Source organism: Mauremys mutica, chromosome 18 (assembly GCF_020497125.1).
Source record: "Mauremys mutica isolate MM-2020 ecotype Southern chromosome 18, ASM2049712v1, whole genome shotgun sequence".
Taxonomy (NCBI): domain Eukaryota; kingdom Metazoa; phylum Chordata; order Testudines; family Geoemydidae; genus Mauremys; species Mauremys mutica.
Window position 1 is genome coordinate 4,648,364 of NC_059089.1, and position 17,323 is coordinate 4,665,686.

Genomic DNA, 17,323 nt, shown 5'->3' on the forward strand with positions numbered 1-17,323 from the left:
TCCTGGGGCTGGCGCATGGGGAGGCGTAGTGCAGGGGGGCTCAGGGCAGGGAATGGGGCTGCACACCGAGGCGGCCCATGGGAACGGGGCTGGAGCACAAGGCCTGGGGGACAGAGGAAGTGCGAGAGGCTTGAGCGGGGCCAGGGCTACCGGCCGGCGCCGGGGCACAGGGGCTCCGAGCTCGCGACGGGCGCGGGGCTCAGCAACAAGGGCGGCAGCGGCCCCTTTAATTCCGCCCCCCCCCGCGTTGCTCCGCTCCAGTGTTGGCGGCACAAAGCTTCCCGCGAGTGTGACGTTATTGTGTGTGGCCGCTGCCCCACGTAACCCCGCCTAGCACCGCCTTCCGATTGGGCGTGAGGGCGGTGTAGGAGGATGACGCGTGGAACGACGCGTGCCGTGATTGGCTGAGCGCTGAAGGCTGGGAGGTGGTGTGCTGCCCCGCCCCCCGGGTGTGCGCGAGGCGGCGGCGCGTGGCAGCGGCGGCGGCTCCCGGGCTCAGAGTCCCGAGCGCAGGCGGCGGCGCCGAGCCCGGCCCGGCCCGGCCATGACCGACTTCAAGCTGGGGATCGTGCGGCTCGGCCGGGTGGCCGGCAAGGTGAGGGGCCGCGAGCCCCCTGGGCGGGGGCCGGGCCGGGCCGGCGGGAGCGCGCGGCTGGGCCCGAGGGCGGAGGGGACGGGACGGGTCGGGTCGGGGGCGCGGCCGTGGCGGGGGGCCTGGGCAGAAGCGGCGGCCGCGGCGCGGCGCCCCGGTGGGGGCTCCCTGGGGACCGCAGCGGCGAACCGCTGTTCCCGGCACATGGGCGGCAGAGCTGCCCCGGCAACTGGCGGGGGGAAACTCGGCCCTTGCCGAGCGCGTGGCCCGGCCTCTCGCGTGCAGCGCCCGGCTCGGGCTGTGCCGGGCTGGCGCCGGTGTGTGGCTGCGGGAAGCCGCGGCGGCGGCGCGTGGCGCTGGGTGGGAGTGCGGGAGCTGTGGGGCGCTGTGGTGCGGAGCAGGGTTGTGCGCTGAGCCGGGAGGTGCATGCGATGGCCCCAGAAGGCGTTAATATCCCCATTCGCTTTCCAAGCGGTGTGGTCCGAGGCAGGCGTGTAAAGAGTTGGGGTTCCACGCTTGGATGCTAAAATAATCTTTGTCCAGATAATAAATGCAATACGGGCATTGGTGGCACCAGCTAGGGGTCAGGTCTCTGGCCTTTGTTGTCCATCTGCGCTTGCCTGTAAGGCTGCCATAGATCTTTGGACGTGTCCATTGGATCTGTCCATTGGGATCTTGATCCAGCTTCTTAAGTGTGTTTCACACAGGCCCCTGAATGGTACCAATATTTAATCTGCAATGGATATAGACTGGTAGTGACTTATAGTCAGAGTTATAGTGAATTCAGTAAACTGGTTTAGTTTTTTTAGTAGTGCTCTTTCTAAAAGGAAACTCAATTCCTAATTCAGTGTATGACAATTCCATGTACAGCGAACTTTGTAGTAAATTGAGATGCATCTTTGGCATGGTACATGATGGTGATACGGTACTGCATTCTGCTTAGCTAAGTATGTTACTAAACGGGCCAATGTAATTTTTTTTTTGTAGGGTTCACCCAGATTTTCGGAAAAGATGTGGGTGGTAGCCATTAAGTGGTCTCAGATTTGTTCTTCCATTTGTCTAAGTTAGTGTTGGGGTAATGGAGATTTGAAAGGAACAAGTGTAGGTAGAGAATACATGAAATAACTGTTCTCCTAGAATGTTTTAAGCAGCAAATTGAATAAGCATAGAAACAGTGAAGAAGAGCTCTGTGGAGCTCAAAAGCTTCACTCTTTCACCACTAGAAGTTGGTCCAATTAAAGATATTATCTCACCCACCTTGTGTGTCTCATAGAAACACTAAGGCATTTTCCTTCACTAAACTGTTGGTGAGCTCTGGAATGTAGACCTGCTGTGAAGGTTCTTAGTTCTACAGGGCTGAACATATTTTGTCTAGGTTAGGTAATGGGTAAATAACTTCATACGTCACTAATATTTTAATAACTTCTACAATTCTAGTGGATCCTGTATTAAGCCTAGGGTCTGGGTGCTTTGCCATCCCACTTCACATGGCAAGTCATGGCTGTGTAAGGCAGTGGTTCTTGACCAGGATTCTGAAATCTCCTGGGGGGGGCTGCAAGCAGGTTTTCGGGGGGGCTGTCAAAGTAAACCAGAGAGCAGGGCCGGTGTTAGACTCACGGGGGCTCAGGGCAGAAAGCCAAAGCTGCGCAGGGCTGAAGCCAAAGCCCGAGCAATTTAGCTTTGCAGGGCCCCCTGTCATGAGAGCCACAGGCAGTTACCCTGCTTGCCATCCCCTAATGCCAGCCCTAGCTTTTAATCTACTAGATATGCAGAAAAACAGTTGTGGCACAGATGGGCCATGGAGGTTTTTATAGCAAGTTGGGAGGAGCTCAGAAAGAAAAAGGTTGAGAACCCCCAGTGTAAAGAATATAGCTAAAAATCTGTGCCCTGTAAAGTGATGTCATCAGGAACTGGTTGTGCAGGTGCTGCTTACTTGCGGTGTTAAAATATTGCTAGTTAAATCATACATTGCAGAATAACTTCAGTAATAACCTTAAATCTTTCAAAAAGTTACAGCTGTTCTTAACTGCCTTTAACATGTTTGGTATATTTTAGACAAAGTATACGCTGATAGATGAACAAGACATCCCATTAGTGGAGAGTTACTCTTTTGAGGTAAGTGTTTTGAGCTTTAAGTTCTCTGAGCCAATATGGTTATTAGACTCTTGACATACTGTGGCTAGAATAGTGCTAGCAAATCATAATTTCCCCTCTCTGGAGAGGATAGATAGCTATTAACATTACTACTAGCCTCTAAGTCTACAGCATGGCTTCTGAACATGGATATTAACATGTATGACGTACATAGTTACAATTGTTAGGCTGCAACCTTGTTTAAAAAGGTTAAGTTATATAGGATATATCTATAGAGGCAGAAAAGGTGTATTTTCAATCAAGTTAGCTTAACTCAATTGAACCCCCCTCCCCACACCTGGGTAGACACAACCTTTAAGACTGTGGTGTTCACAGACCAGCTCAACTGTCATTAAAGGTATTAAACTGTGTATGTGGGTGTTACGGTGGGTGGGGTTGTTTTAAAAAACACACCCTTTGTTGTCTGTGTAGAGAAAGATCATGTTTCCCTTTTCCTTCTCCATTCCAGTCCCATTAGCAGCTGTTGTGGTGTGGTGAGGAAAACATAAATTCTGAAGCAACAAGTGTGGGCACTACATGACTCAATGGTGAATTCTGTCTGTCTTTCAAAAGTACTTATAAGGCCCCTGTACCATTATATCTGAGTCATTACAATTTTTAACGTACTTATCCTACCAGCATACCTGTGTGATTGGGAAGTGCTGTTATCCCCATTTTACAAATGGCAAACTGAGGCACAGAGAGACCTAGGCTGGCACCTTAACCACAGGACCATCTATTCTATCCTCTTTGCCCATAGCATTTCTGCTGTGTGCAGTCCACCTCTTCCTTCTCCCCAGAACCTTTTGTTCTCTGTCTAATGCAGAAGTATTAAATCAGTTTCCTGCAGTTGCAGGGGGCAGATGATATTGGGTGTTGGTCTTTCCTGTCTCCCACGTCCCAAAGGGAATGTTAAGCAGTGCTGCTGACAGTTGGATGCCCTTGGTCACAGAACACTCTTTCCTTCTCTCCAGGCTCGGATGGAGGTAGATGCTGATGGAAATGGTGCTAAAATATTTGCTTATGCTTTTGACAAAAACAGAGGAAGGGGATCTGGGCGTCTGCTGCACGAGCTACTGTGGTAGGTATTGTACAAATAATTAATATAGTAAAGGTTTCAGTCAGGGATGTAGCTTGCAATCTTCAGCTTGTTTGTACACTAAATAATGCATTATGAACACTAACAGTGGGTGCAATTAGAGATTTTGCTGTGTTAAAAGGCTTAATGAAGAATGAAACCAGTCTCTCTGTAAGAAATGTTGCTCATGGGAAACTACTTGTTTGCCCATCTATACCCATAGTTTAAATCTAGGAGTTACTAAATTCCTAGAACCTTTGGGTTCTGTTCACCCCATGATATGCAAGTATAACTCCCAGTAGTACCAGTGAGATGTGAATGTTTTGTGTTTGCTCAGTCTTCTGAATGATTGATTGGGATAGGACAGTGCTAAAGGTTCAACAGATTGTTTCAGCATAGTGGTGCTTTGTTTGCTGCTAACTTTAAATTTTGCACATTTTATTGAATACTAGTCAGTGCTTTATATTCTCTGTCAGGCAAGTCACCTGTGCCTGTCTAAACACTTCAGAGGCTGACTTGATATATTTAGTACTTTAATTTGGTTATTTAATTTTGTAAAGTGTGTGTTCTCCTGTCTAGCTATCTTGTAGGAAATGATTTTGCTCCTTTTCATGCACAGAGCAAATCCCTGACTATCATTGGTGACTAAAAACTGAACTTAAAAGTTTGTAGAAAAGGTAATTGCTCATGGTGAGAGAATCCTGAAGTATCAGAGGGGTAGCTGTGTTAGTCTGGATCTGTAAAAGCAGCAAAGAATCCTGTGGCACCTTATAGACTAACAGAAGTTTTGGAGCATGAGCTTTCGTGGGTGAATACCCACTTCGTCGAATGCAAGCATCCGTCTTGCATCCGACGAAGTGGGTATTCACCCACGAAAGCTCATGCTCCAAAATGTCTGTTAGTCTATACGGTGCCACAGAATCCTGAAGTAGTCACTGAAAGCCCTTTATTTTGAGACTTAAGCCTAGGGATATTGTTTGCTGGTCACCTCGATGAGTTTGTATATTGTTGCTCTAAATTGGAGTTGCCCAGAAATTATCCACTCAAACCTATTGCTTAATGAATTTTCTGGTTAAATATTCATGCAACTGTGGGACCCCTTGAGGTCCCCCACTGCTCCCCAAATAATGTTTTTACATATTGTCCCTCACTGGTGTCTAAGGCCTGATCTACACTGAAATGTTAGGTCAACCCAGCTATGTCGCTCAGGGGTGTGACATAGTTAAACAATAAATCTCAGGTGCAGACAGCGCTATGTCAATAGAGGAATTCTGCAGTTGACCTAGCTACTCACCTCTCAGGGAGGTGGATTACCTATACTGACAGGGGAAACCCTCCTGTCAGTGTAAGTAGTAGCTATGCTGAAGCATTGCTGCTGTATTGTTTCAAGTGTAGACAAGTCCTTAGCACCTGTTAGGTTTAGTGCCTCTGGCAATGCTGCTAATCCTGTTGCAAAGGTAACTGACTATAATTGTTTGGTAAATCAGATTGCCCACTGCAGTGGACACAAACCTAATGCTGTAATAACTAAAGTCCATAAGTAGAATTAATAATCCCATGAAAGGATGCTGCTTCTGTTCAAATGACTGATATTGAAAGTTATCCACATCGTGGTGGTCCAGCTGTTTGCATATTGAGCAGCCCATTCATTCTCTCTTTTAGTAACATGACTGCTTTACTGTTTTGAATAAATTATAATGAATTCAGTTGAATTGTGTACAAAAAATAGTATCTCTTTATGTTCCCTCCCCATGCATGTATGCATTATGATTAAGGCTACGTTTTAGTCATGGGTATTTTTAGTAAAAGTCATGGACGGGTCATGGGCAGTAAACAAAAATTCATGCCCCATGACTTTTACTAAAAATACCTGTGAATAAAACTTGGGGTGGAGGGTGCGCCTGACTGGGGGCCCTGCGGATGCTGGGGGAGGGTGGCCCAGCTGCTTGGGGCAGGGAGTGGGGGGCGTGGGCAGCAGCCCGGGATCTGAGACCCCTGCTGATGCTGGGGGTTGGGTTGCCGGGGCTAGCAAGCTCCCTACCTGGCTCCATGCCCCCCCCCCAGCAGTGGCAGAGTTTGGGTATGGGATGGGGCAGTGGGTTGGGGAATGGGACGGGGTGAGACAGGCTCTGGGCAGCACTTACCTGGGCTCCCCAGAAGCGGCGACATCCCCCTCGTTCAGCTGCTAGCCAGAGGCATGCAGGCACCACCACCGCAGCTCCTGTTGGCTGTGGTTCCTGGCCAATGAGAGCTGTGAAGCCAGTGCTCTGGGTGGAGGCAGCGTGCAGAACTTCCTGGCCACGACTCCGCCTAGCAGCTGAGCCTAATTCCTCACACAATGTAGTTGCAGGCACCATCCAGCTACAACCTGGTCAGGGGTCTCAGGCTTTTTCCTGCCCCAGTAATCCAAGCTCCAGTGTCACTCAGATTGATTTACCTGAATTTGGAGTCATTTAAAAAAAAAAAAAAAGAACAAAACCCCATGTTTTCCTTGGCAGGCCAAGATTGATGTTCTGCCCTCCCTCCAAGTGGGCTGGGAGGCTAAAGCACTTTGAGGTCTTTAAATGAAACAATGAAGTGTTATTGTCCTCATCCAATAGCCAGTCACTGTTCCCAACCCCAAGCCTTGCCGCTTGTCTAAACCTAATCTCAGAACTGGAGAAAACTGCAGCAGGTAGAAAAATTTGAGTCAGTTGGCATTTTCTGCAAAAATGCAGCTTACGCTGCAAGAGCTAAGCTTGTCTGCCTGATGTTACTGATGAGTTGTTGCTGCTGCACCCAGCCAAAAAGTGAGAACTAAGTTTTTCTCCGACATTGCCATATTAGCAGTTGTCTACTTACAATCTTGAGTTAGTACAGCATATTGCGGTTTCAACATAAGTGTTTACACTGCCTTTGACACCAGTTTAAATAAATTAGTTTAAAATCACAGCTCAGCCCTCAGCACAGGAAACTAGCTACTCCCAGAATGCAAAGAGGAAGCTTGTTTCTCTCTATCCTAATTACTTCAATGGAGTGTGATTTGCAGCACTGCCATTGTCCTTTGCAAAAGGGCTCCGTACTCTTCCCTGTTGTACTTGACCATGTCCTCAGGACAGGCCCTTTGCCCATTCATTCCCCAAAGCAGGATTTTCATGTCTCTCTGGCTAGTCTGCCCACAGGATGAGTTTTCCTTCCTCATTCATCCTTTTTATTCTCGGAGGCATGAGGAGTCCTGTGGAAAAAATAGCCTGATCATGTAATTAAAGACTCTCATAGACACAGGGGGCCACATTAAGGTTGCATGTGCAACTTTAATTCAGGCATTTCCTAACTTTTGACTGCTTGACTTTGCAACCGTAGTGTTCTTCTAACATATGTATTATTTCATAGGGTTTTTAAAACAAACTGAAAAAAACAAATTCCATCATGTGGCATCCTGCTGACATCCATGTGTGTTAACAGCAGGGTTGGAATATTTAGATCCACTCCCCAGGCCTCTACCACTTGAGCTACTGGGGTAACTGATAGAAGTAATAGCTTATCATCTTATGTGGACCTGCACTCGAAGGGGAAGAGCGGCACACTTTTCTAATGGGTTTCACAGATATTTGTTGACAGGAGAGGAATGGAGAGACTCGGGAATCTTGGTCTCTATTCCAGGCTTTAGCCTACTCTAGTAGGCACATACGCTTCTGCCCATTCTCCCAGGCTTGACCGCTTCTGCCCCATCACTGGCTCCTTGTCCCAGTCTCCACTCCTCAGTTTTCTCATCCCAGTCTGACTCCCCCAACTCTCCCTGGCTCCATCAGATGCCACCAGTTAGGTCATTGAGAGCACAGGAGGGACAGGCTCCTTGCTCTTAGTTCTATTGCAGGGGTGGCCAACCTGTGGCTCCGAAGCCACATGCTGCTCTTCAGAAGTTAATATGCGGCTCCTTGTATAGGCATCGACTCCGGGGCTGGAGCTACAGGTGCCAATTTTCCAGTGTGCCAGGGGGTGCTCACTGCTCAACCCCTGGCTCTGCCACCGGCCCTGCCCCCACCCCTTCCCACCCCCTCCCCTGGGCCTGCCGTGCCCTCCCTCTTCCCCTCCAGAGCCTCCTGCATGCCACGAAACAGCTTATCGGGAGGTGCGGGGAGGGAGGTAAATTCTGGCTCCTTCTCAGGCTCAGGTTGGCTACCCCTGTTCTAGTGCCTGGTCCCACGCAGGTCCAGAGGAGCAATTAAAAGGAAAATCCAGCTTTGCCCCTACAGCCTGGGCTGGAGTATGCTTAGTTAGTGGCTCTATGGGGGTGACGCACTGCAGTCTGGTCAGCACTGGGAGCAGTGAGAGGCATGTTCATGCTTAGTATGTATGGAATTATCAGAGGGCTTTACTGCTGAGTTCTAATGTCTTCACTGAACATGTGCAAACTGATTTTTGAAAGGCTTGTAACCACATTTGGGTGGATTTTCACAGAGAAGGCAAAATGCACATCGTTGATGCAAAGGCTATCCCTGGTCTAAAGCATGGAGGTGCTAGAGCATTTCAAAGAAAAGGACTCAAGAATCCACCCAGTGTGGAAAATTTTAGCTCAAACTGTTAAAATTAGGCAAAGTTTTATAAGTAACTGAAAACAGGGACTTATAATGGGAAGTGTGGGGCAACCTGAATAAGCTGTGCCACCATCCCCACATGTAATACCTTTTGTGTTCATTGCTCCTACTGTTAAAATTATCTTATAGTGCTGTAAATTACTCATCACTTTACAAAGCACATAGCCGGATCCAGCTCCCTGCGCTGCAAACTTGCAGTCTGAGATGTAAGACATGGAGGAATAATTCAGGACAGATGATTTAGTGAGAGAGATTGCTACAATAAATGAGTTGGGAATGGAAAAGGAGGATGGGCCAGGAATAACACTTGCACATGGACAAGGAATAGATTGATGGGGTGAAAGAGAGCAGATGAAAGGAACAATAACGAGGGGAGGCATGTAGGGAATGAAATGAGTAAGAGGAAGTAAACGTTAGTTTGGGGTGGGTGAGGGGAATATATTAAGCAGGGCATGTACATGCTAATTATCCAACCTCTTCGTTTAAACAAATTTCTATTTGTACCTGCTGGTCACGAAAGCCCATAATGGCTCCAAAGGAGTCTTTATAGTGTGTACTGTATACAATTACAGGCACTAAAATGGTGGTTGCTGGTCACTGGTGAAGCTCTAGAGCCTTTAAGTCCTTGCTTAGAGACTTCCTAATGGAGCTCTAGCTGTAGTGTTGCATGTGCATGTCACACATGCACCTAAGTGTATCTGATCTAATCCATCTCTTGACTGTCCTAAATTGCAGAAGTGCTATAACATTTATTTTATTTTGTAATTTTCTTTTTCAATTAAGGGAGTAGACTCTGGCCTTACAATTAAAGTTTTCAGCTAGAGCACTTTTATGGCAGAATACTAAACTTGTGGAATAAGTCTATTCTACTAATAAGAATGCTGCGAAGATCTGTCACTACAGTGACATGAATGGCATCTCTGATACACTACTCCTTCTGGCAAGAAACACACCACTCATAGTCTATGGAGAACTGTTCTTCGCTGTGAACTGCAAATTGTATTTAATCTCTTCCAGGGAGAGGCACCGGGGAGGGATTGCCCCAGGATTTCAAGTGGTACATCTGAACGCAGTGACGGTGGACAACCGACTGGACAATCTGCGTTTAGTCCCATGGGGATGGAGACCCAAAGCTGAAGATGTTTCTAGTAAACAAAGGTATATCAACACCATATTTATGGGTGAGATGTAATGGAGCTCAGGAGTAAGCTGCATCCAACAAATTAACTTGGAACTATCTTCAAAATTCACTTGCCTCTTCCAGACTCTTTTCTAACAAAAACCCAAATAAATGAACCTTGATCTAACACCTTGATCTTGAACAGCTCACAATTTCTGTTCCTGCATTTCCCCATCTGAAATGGAGAGACAATTTATTGTGGTTTATAGACAAAATAGAGCCTGTCATCACTGTGACTAAGTGTCTCCCCTCCTTTTCTGTTCTTTGTCTTTTAGAATTGTGGCAGGGACACACAAACCAACAAAAAATTTCCATTGATGATAATCAGAATTTAGATTGGCAAAGAAAAAAAAAAAGGCTTGACCTTATTAGTTTGACTTGTGCATAATTACTTTGTCTATTTTGATGTGACATTGACAATATGTGGTTTAATGGTTATAAAGCTTTTTACCTTCTTGAGTTTCAATGTGTTCTTTTATTAGATAATTGTCTAACCCTCCCCCCTGTAATTTTCCACAACTATGAAAACTTAGATTAAAATTTTTTAAAATACATCGATATCTACTGAAACGACAAAAAATTGAATTCTGCCAAGACTATTTATATCATAATTGTCGAAAGAAGAAAACAATCAAAATCTTGTTGGCTACAAATGTAGCTTTTTATTAAACTTGCATACATTCCATTCCACTTGGATGATGGCATTTGGGCATCATAAAACTAAGTCTGCAGTTTTAACTGGATAAAGGATTTCGGTTCCTGTCCTAAACAGTTAATGCTACACAGCAGCCTCCTAACTTTCCAGAAGTTGCTGCAGTTCAGTTGATGAAGTGTTCCCTGTGCGTAGCTTGTAAAGTGCTTATGATCAGGAGTTATGTGACTTGAAGTAGATACTATTCAAAAGATGGCTTAGGCCCTAGGATCAGGAGTGCTTATTTGGAGTCATAGTTTGACATCACAATAGTTTTGCAGTAACTACCTGTGATATCAGGATTTCTCAGGTCAAGTAGAAGCATCAGCAGATGCAACAACTATCTAGCAGATGTTTGTGTACTGTCCATCACTATAGTGTCCAGTGCTGAAACAATCCTTTCACTTGTGTTGCACTACTAGTAATAAAGATCACTCAATCCCCATAATATGTATTAAAGTGTTGAGTTGTATAGCAAGTCAAGCATGACAATATTAGAACTGGCTAATATCAAGCAATAAAAGATAAAAACCTACCTCCTGCAACTTGAGGAAACGAAAATTAAACCAAAAACATGAAGGGAGATGATATCTCAGCCTCAAGTGCAAACTATTTTGGGGGTCTTTCTAACCTAGTTTGCATAGAGATTTAGTGCAGAGAAAAATCTTGCCACATACCATTAGTCCTGAGAAATCCAGTGCTTGATGCTCAAATATTGTGTTGAAGCCTGTGGCATGTCCTTTAGTCACCTGGCACTTAGCTGGTTATAGTGCACTTGTGGCTCTTATCCTGGGGCACCAAAATACCAGCAAAGCTCATCTGAGCCAACGAACGCAGTGGTATTCAAACTTAATATGTATTCAGGTTAAAGACAAATTGAGTTACGGGACTCAGATTCCATCCTACTGTACTAGCGTTTTGTGAGGGCCTGAGTCTGTGCTCCGCTGCATAGACTATGGCCCAATAAGTTTCAGACCTCACTCATCTCCCGGGGTGATGTTTTGTTTTAATTGTATGGTGCAGCCTGAATAACATTAGAACAGTGTTTATGTTAGTGGAGACCTATGGGCTTCAATCCCATTGTAGCACCTTAATTTCTTCTTTGTCTACTAAATCGAAATAGCCGCAGCACCAGTAAGATGATGGTGTTCAGAGCATTGGTCAATTTAAGAAACTTGGCAAGAGTTTCTACATTAGAGCAGACCAGGAGAGCTCAAATGGGGGAATAAGCCCTTTGATCGACCCTTATTTAAATACGCCTTCAATTAAACATTTTTTGGTGGTGGCTTTTGCATCAAGCCTGAAATAGGAATCCTGAAAAGAGGCCAGTTAAGGGAGGAATGCAAATGGACCCTTAACTCTAATGGGGTCAAAGACAATGTCTGCACAACCTACTTCACAACTTGAATCAGTTTTAATTTCCATAAATGTCTATTCTAAACTCATGGAATAAATGTGTTTTTTCCATTAAAGGGAACAAAGTCTGTACTGGCTGGCGATCCAGCAGCTTCCCACAGATCCAATAGAAGAGCAGTTTCCTGTGCTGAATGTAACGCGGTATTACAACGCTAATGGGGATGTTGTGGAGGAAGAGGAAAATTCATGCACATACTATGAATGTCACTACCCCCCATGCACAATGATTGAAAAACAGGTGTGTTCAAAGTACATTGAAAGTAGCGATGGAAGAGACCCATTAGGCCACTTTGTGTCCAAAGATTGTTCCCTGCTGTGTAATCTCTAGTGCTTTGCCTTGTCTAGTTTTAAGTGTCTCAAGCTATCACTAATGATCTTCATCTGAATCCCTGTAGAAGAAAATTCCCTGTCCTAATAACTGCAAGGTATTTTTTCTAGTAGCATTAATTTTCTTTTTTTCATTTGAATTTCATTACTCCCCATTAGGTCGTCTTAACAATTCCTTAGGCTTCGGGGGTGTTTTTACTCTGAATAATTGGCTGTATACCATAGTTACGTGTATAATCCATGCAAACTGAATATCAAAATGCTTTAGCAAGTATGCATGGTGGGAGATACACAAAGTGGGTTATTCCAGATGACCAGCTGCAAAGAAGGCTCTTCTGCTATCAGTGGCAAGGTTGTGAAGGGACAGCAAGGCAGCCAGTGATGGGGAAGGGTTGAGCAAATCCACTGAGGGCTTTAAAAATAAGAAATCTTGAACTGGAACCTGAACTGATCTAATAGAACTTGTTGAGAGGGTGTTAATTCTGCTTTGTATGTCAGAAGATGGGCAATAGCATTCTGTGCCTGCTGGAGAGCTGCAGAATACTGAAAAGAGGGGAGTTGCATTAGACAAGAGGCGATAAAGCTGTGGATGAAGATCGGAGCTGTGGAGGAGTCAAAGTAGTAGCATGCCTGGCCATTGCTAGGAAGGAGATGACAGGCAGCCTTTAGACAAGGGAGTTTTGGAAGGGGAAACTGGCAGAGAGTAGATTGGGTGAGGGGTGGTCTGAGGGCTGAGCCTCGTCTCAATGAAGCAGATGTGTCCTTGTCTGAACAAGGGATTTTTTTCCCTTTTGATAGTGAATGCTGAGCAGGATAAACTTCAAGAGATGCAGGTTACCCCCTGGACCCTCCCAAATTAAGTGCTTTAAAAAAAAAAAAAGCTTTAAACATAGTGAACCTTTAAGCAAACACGTACCTTAATGTATGAGTCTTAAATGTGCTAACTCCTGAACAGGGATCTCCATCTTTTTTTCTCCCTTCCCCCTTTTGGGACCAATATCGCGAAGGCCCCTGATGATCCACAAGTTTGAGGGCTGAGCCTCTGCAGTACTTCTAGTCTTTTTTTTCCTGATCTGGGAACACTTGGACTGTCTGGCAGAACTATAACACTGTAAGAACAAATGTGAAACTGTCAGTGGTCTCAGCTCATTACACCTGTTAACTTCTCAGTGCTGCAGTTGCCCTTAGAGCATAAGTTAGTGCAATGGTTGCACATCCTATTGATTCAGGGAATCTAATTGTTGGATGTTCATATTTCCCAAATGCTGATAGATTTATGGTGGGGCTTGTCCGTGTGTCGGGCTTCTTGGGGAATGGCTTACCTGGACTCTTGGGGCTGAGCTGGCTAACTGATAGCTGTTCTACATTTTTTCTAGTTACGTGAATTCAATATATGTGGCCGATGCCAGGTAGCAAGGTACTGTGGGTCTCAGTGCCAGCAGAAGGACTGGCCTGCTCACAAGAAGCACTGTCGGGAGAAGAAACGAACCTTCCAGCAAGAGCTCGGACCAGAACGATGACCAGGTGGCACAGGCCTCTCAGCAGCAGGATTCCTTCTCAAAGGCATTGGACTCTTGCTTTTGCACAGTAATGACAGACTGCTTATTGAAGCCAGAGGCACTGAAGAAGACAAACCCTGTGATGCTTGAGTAGAACAGCTGACTGGACTAAGCCAGCTCTGACTGGTGCTGTGGAAAGGGATTGGGTCTTCCCTTCCAGTATTATATTCTCAAGCAAAAAGACTACTGTGGAGGCTCCAGGCAGGAAGCTTCTCATTATTTATATGTTAATATGTTTGTAAACTCATGTACAGTTTTTTGTTAGAAATTCTCAATAGGACTCATTTACTGTAATGTTCAGATGAGAACACATTGTTGGCCTACAAGTAAAAAAACTGTCATGTAGCAAAAGCTTTTCCTCCCATGTGGCTAAACAATATCTGTGGCTGTTCCAAGGCCAGGAGACTGGCTCAGACATCAGCAGTTACTCTGGAGAACTCTGCATGGAAGTTATATTTTAAAAAAGCAAAACAAAGTAAAGGGTTGGAATGAATTGTTGTCTGCTCTGCTCTGTAGTTTTCTCCTGTTCCCTTTTAGCCATTTCTGAAGCTCAGTAACACTTGGTCTTTACAGCTCTTACTAAGCATTTTCTTTCTAGTACACTAAGCCTTGACACTGGGCCCAGAATTCAGGGTATCTTTGACAAGGAGACTGGAAGGGCATGGAGCTGGTTGATCCCACTTGCATTGGAGAAGGGCTGCTAGAGATCATGCTTTGTGTTTGCAGAAAGTTAAATCTGGTTTCCTGCTGTCAAACCTTTGCATGCTCATGAATGTAGCCAAAGGATCTTCTCTTGCTTTTCCAGATGTTTGTAACTGATCTGGTAGGTATAGTGGTTGCTTTGGGATACTCCTTACTTTAAAGAGATGCTATCAATCTGAAAATCATATTTTTCTGAATTTTTTTTACTTAATAGTGAAAATTAACACCAAAAATGTGGGAGGAAATTTTTTTTGACCTGCTTTGGAAAAGAGAATTATTTTGGCTCCTCTTGCTTTTTTATTATGTATAACAGATACCTTAATGTTATGCTTACTTTTCCTTAGAAATACCAGAAACGTCAAATTTGGGTGCTCTCTATTGTTTTTGAGGGACTAAATGGATGACTCAAATATGCAGTGCAAATTTTCTCAGTCCTCAATAGAAAGGAGTAAGGTATTGAATTCTTAAATAGCTTTTCTGCAAGTTTTTAGTGAAATAAGTGTTAACCTAAAGAACCTGAAAAAAATCACTTCCGTTGGGTTTCACTTCTTTGGTACATGGGTCAATCCTAGTTCATTTGTCTCGAGAGTCTGTCATGAAAAACCCAGTAGTTTTACCAGTCATACTTGCATAGATATAAGGGCCTTTTATTCTTGTAGCTTAAACCCCCTTCTCAAGCAACATAAGCTAAGCCCAAGAAAAAGCCCTCTCATGGGAATGTGTGTACCTGGAGTTATACCAGTATAACTATACTGGTTTTAATTAACACCTTAGCATATAAAATAGCACATAATTAGTTGCTTTAAATGAACCAGTAGAAATTCCTGTGAATGCAAAAAGGGACATAGATACATATGATGCTGGTCCTGTTTTCTGCTTGTTTAAATAGGCAGGTAATTAGCATGACTGACTTTTTTTTTTTCTTTTTTCATGGCACTATCTCAGTGCACTGGCACTAAGGACCACAATCCCTTTCCACAGCACTTGATTACAAAGGATTTTTAATCATTGTACAGAACAATCTGATAGAAATAATGTTTAGCTTTTTGCTGTAGTGGTAGGTTTTATTTGTAAAAAAACAAGGTGAGCATAGATGACTTACCTGGATACTGTAGGGGCTAACCATGAATGTCAGATAATTTTAATTTCAGGACTGTATAAAGTTTTGAGAAATGCTAATGAAAAAGATGAGTCTAAGTACAGAAAGCTGTGAAGCCATTGGCTCCCTAAGAATTAGGAGAGAGAGTCACTTATCTCAAAAATTAAACTCTGCTGTGGAATGGAGAAACTAGAAATAGGAAGAGGCAGTGGCAGGAGTTGTTGGAAAAGGGTAATGGTGGAGCTCTGGCCCAGTTTCATGGAAGGAACCAGTGAATATGGAGGCTGCTCCGGTGAGCTAGGCAGCAGGAAGGAAGAAAACCTGCTCTGTTAGAAGTGGGGTTGGTAGAACTCCATATTAAAGTGGTCCAATGCTTCTCGTTACAGGACTGCTTTCAGTTGCTTATGACTGCCAAGCTGTAACTGGGTTGACGTTTTTCCATGTTGTGTGTCTGCCTCAGGCTGAATTTTCTTGAAAAATTTCTGCCAAAATGGTTCAGCAGTTTCTGAGAATAAGAACGGCCACACCGGGTCAGACCAAAGGTCCATCTAGTAAGGGACACCATTCCTTACCCATCCTGGCTAATAACCATTTATGGACTTAACCACCGTGAATTTATCCAGTTCTCTTTTAAACACTGTTATAGTCCTAGCCTTCACAACCTCTTCAGGTAAGGAGTTCCACAAGTTGACTCTGCGCTGCATGAAGAAGAACTTCCTTTTATTTGTTTTAAACCTACTGCCTATTAATTTCATTTGGTGACCCCTAGTTCTTGTATTATGGGAATAAGTAAATAACTTTTCCTTATCCACTTTCTCAATACCACTCATGATTTTATAGACCTCTATCATATCCCCCCTTAGTCTCCTCTTTTCCAAGCTGAAGAGTCCTAGTCTCTTTAATCTCTCCTCATATGGGACCCTCTCCAAACCCCTAATCACTTTAGTTGCCCTTTTCTGAACCTTTTCTAGTGCTAGAATATCTTTTTGAGGTGAGGAGACCACATCTGTACACAGTATTCGAGATGTGGGCGTACCATGGATTTATATAAGGGCAATAATATATTCTCGGTCTTATTCTCTAAAGGCTAATGAAAATGTTTTCACATGTTAAAAGTCCTTTTGAAATACTCTAGCACTCCCTTGCTTTGGAGCAGAGAAATAAAGTTTGGCAGGGTAGTGGCCTTTGGCAGGGATGTGCCTTTCGTCATCCATGTGGCTATCTGCTCATTTTTGGCCAAATTAGCCTTTGAGCATGTATGGACTGATTTCTTCCCCCCGCCCCCCCTCCCGACTTGCTGCATTTTCACAGCTAAAATCTCCACAAATTCTGTCCTCATTGAGCATTCTCAAGCCTCCCACCATGCCTATTGCTGATCACACTGAGTTATGTGCCAGCCTAGGGCTACCACGGAGGCAAAGCCAGAGCTTCCCTATAATGGCTACTGCTGGCCTGGGTGAGGCTGAGCACTGGAACTGAGACCAGGGGGCCTTTCTCTTCTATGCTTTTCAGTGATCCCATCACTGGTTCCCAGGCAGCATCAAGGAAGAAGCTGCATAACTTGAATACAAAGGGGACAAAAAATGGAGGTAAAGTAGAAGATTTGGACAAGGAGTCTGGTGAGACAAGGACTGGAGTGTATGGGGGTGGACTGGGAGCCAGGGAGAGAGAGGGATGGCCATTTGGGCCTATTGTGCAAGGAGAGGGTTATGGAGACTGGGACTGGTTGAGTAAGGAGAGGGACTGGAGCTGATGAAGGAAATGGGCCTAGGAGCTGAGGTTTGAGACTGAGCAAACAGATTGGGATTAGAAACCGGCAGGGGTAAAGGAGAGACAGGGCAAGGAGCTGGACTGTGGGGTGAGAACAGGCTGGCTGATCAGAGACTGGGATTAGACTAGATGACCTCCTGAGGTCCCTTCCAACCCTAATATTCTATGATTAGGTGTTGGAAGAGGGAGAGACTTGGGT

The 17,323-nt window shown here is 44.8% G+C and overlaps 1 protein-coding gene across 2 annotated transcripts; it reads left to right on the forward strand.

Annotated features, from left to right (window-relative positions):
* The first annotated feature begins 320 nt into the window (after positions 1-320).
* On the forward strand, positions 321-14,054 carry ZMYND19 (zinc finger MYND-type containing 19). Of its 2 annotated transcripts, none has more exons than XM_044992170.1 (6): positions 321-595; positions 2,648-2,707; positions 3,700-3,806; positions 9,398-9,538; positions 11,725-11,905; positions 13,371-14,054. In XM_044992170.1, exons 1-6 carry the CDS (start codon positions 545-547, stop codon positions 13,512-13,514), a joined length of 684 nt encoding a protein of 227 aa, XP_044848105.1. In that variant the 5' UTR covers positions 321-544; the 3' UTR covers positions 13,515-14,054. The 2 variants fall into 2 exon arrangements, with proteins under 2 accessions (XP_044848105.1, XP_044848106.1); XM_044992171.1 differs by lacking the exon at positions 321-595 and adding an exon at positions 3,195-3,273.
* The last annotated feature ends 3,269 nt before the right edge of the window (positions 14,055-17,323 follow it).

What these genes read in the sequence shown, in the direction of transcription:
- ZMYND19 (XM_044992170.1), top strand. Translation starts at nt 545, where the DNA reads ATGACCGACTTCAAGCTGGGGATCGTGCGGCTCGGCCGGGTGGCCGGC. An exon ending in TCGGCCGGGTGGCCGGCAAG is followed by an intron (nt 596 to 2,647) that starts GTGAGGGGCCGC and finishes GGTATATTTTAG; the next exon opens with ACAAAGTATACGCTGATAGA. An exon ending in GCACAATGATTGAAAAACAG is followed by an intron (nt 11,906 to 13,370) that starts GTGTGTTCAAAG and finishes CATTTTTTCTAG; the next exon opens with TTACGTGAATTCAATATATG.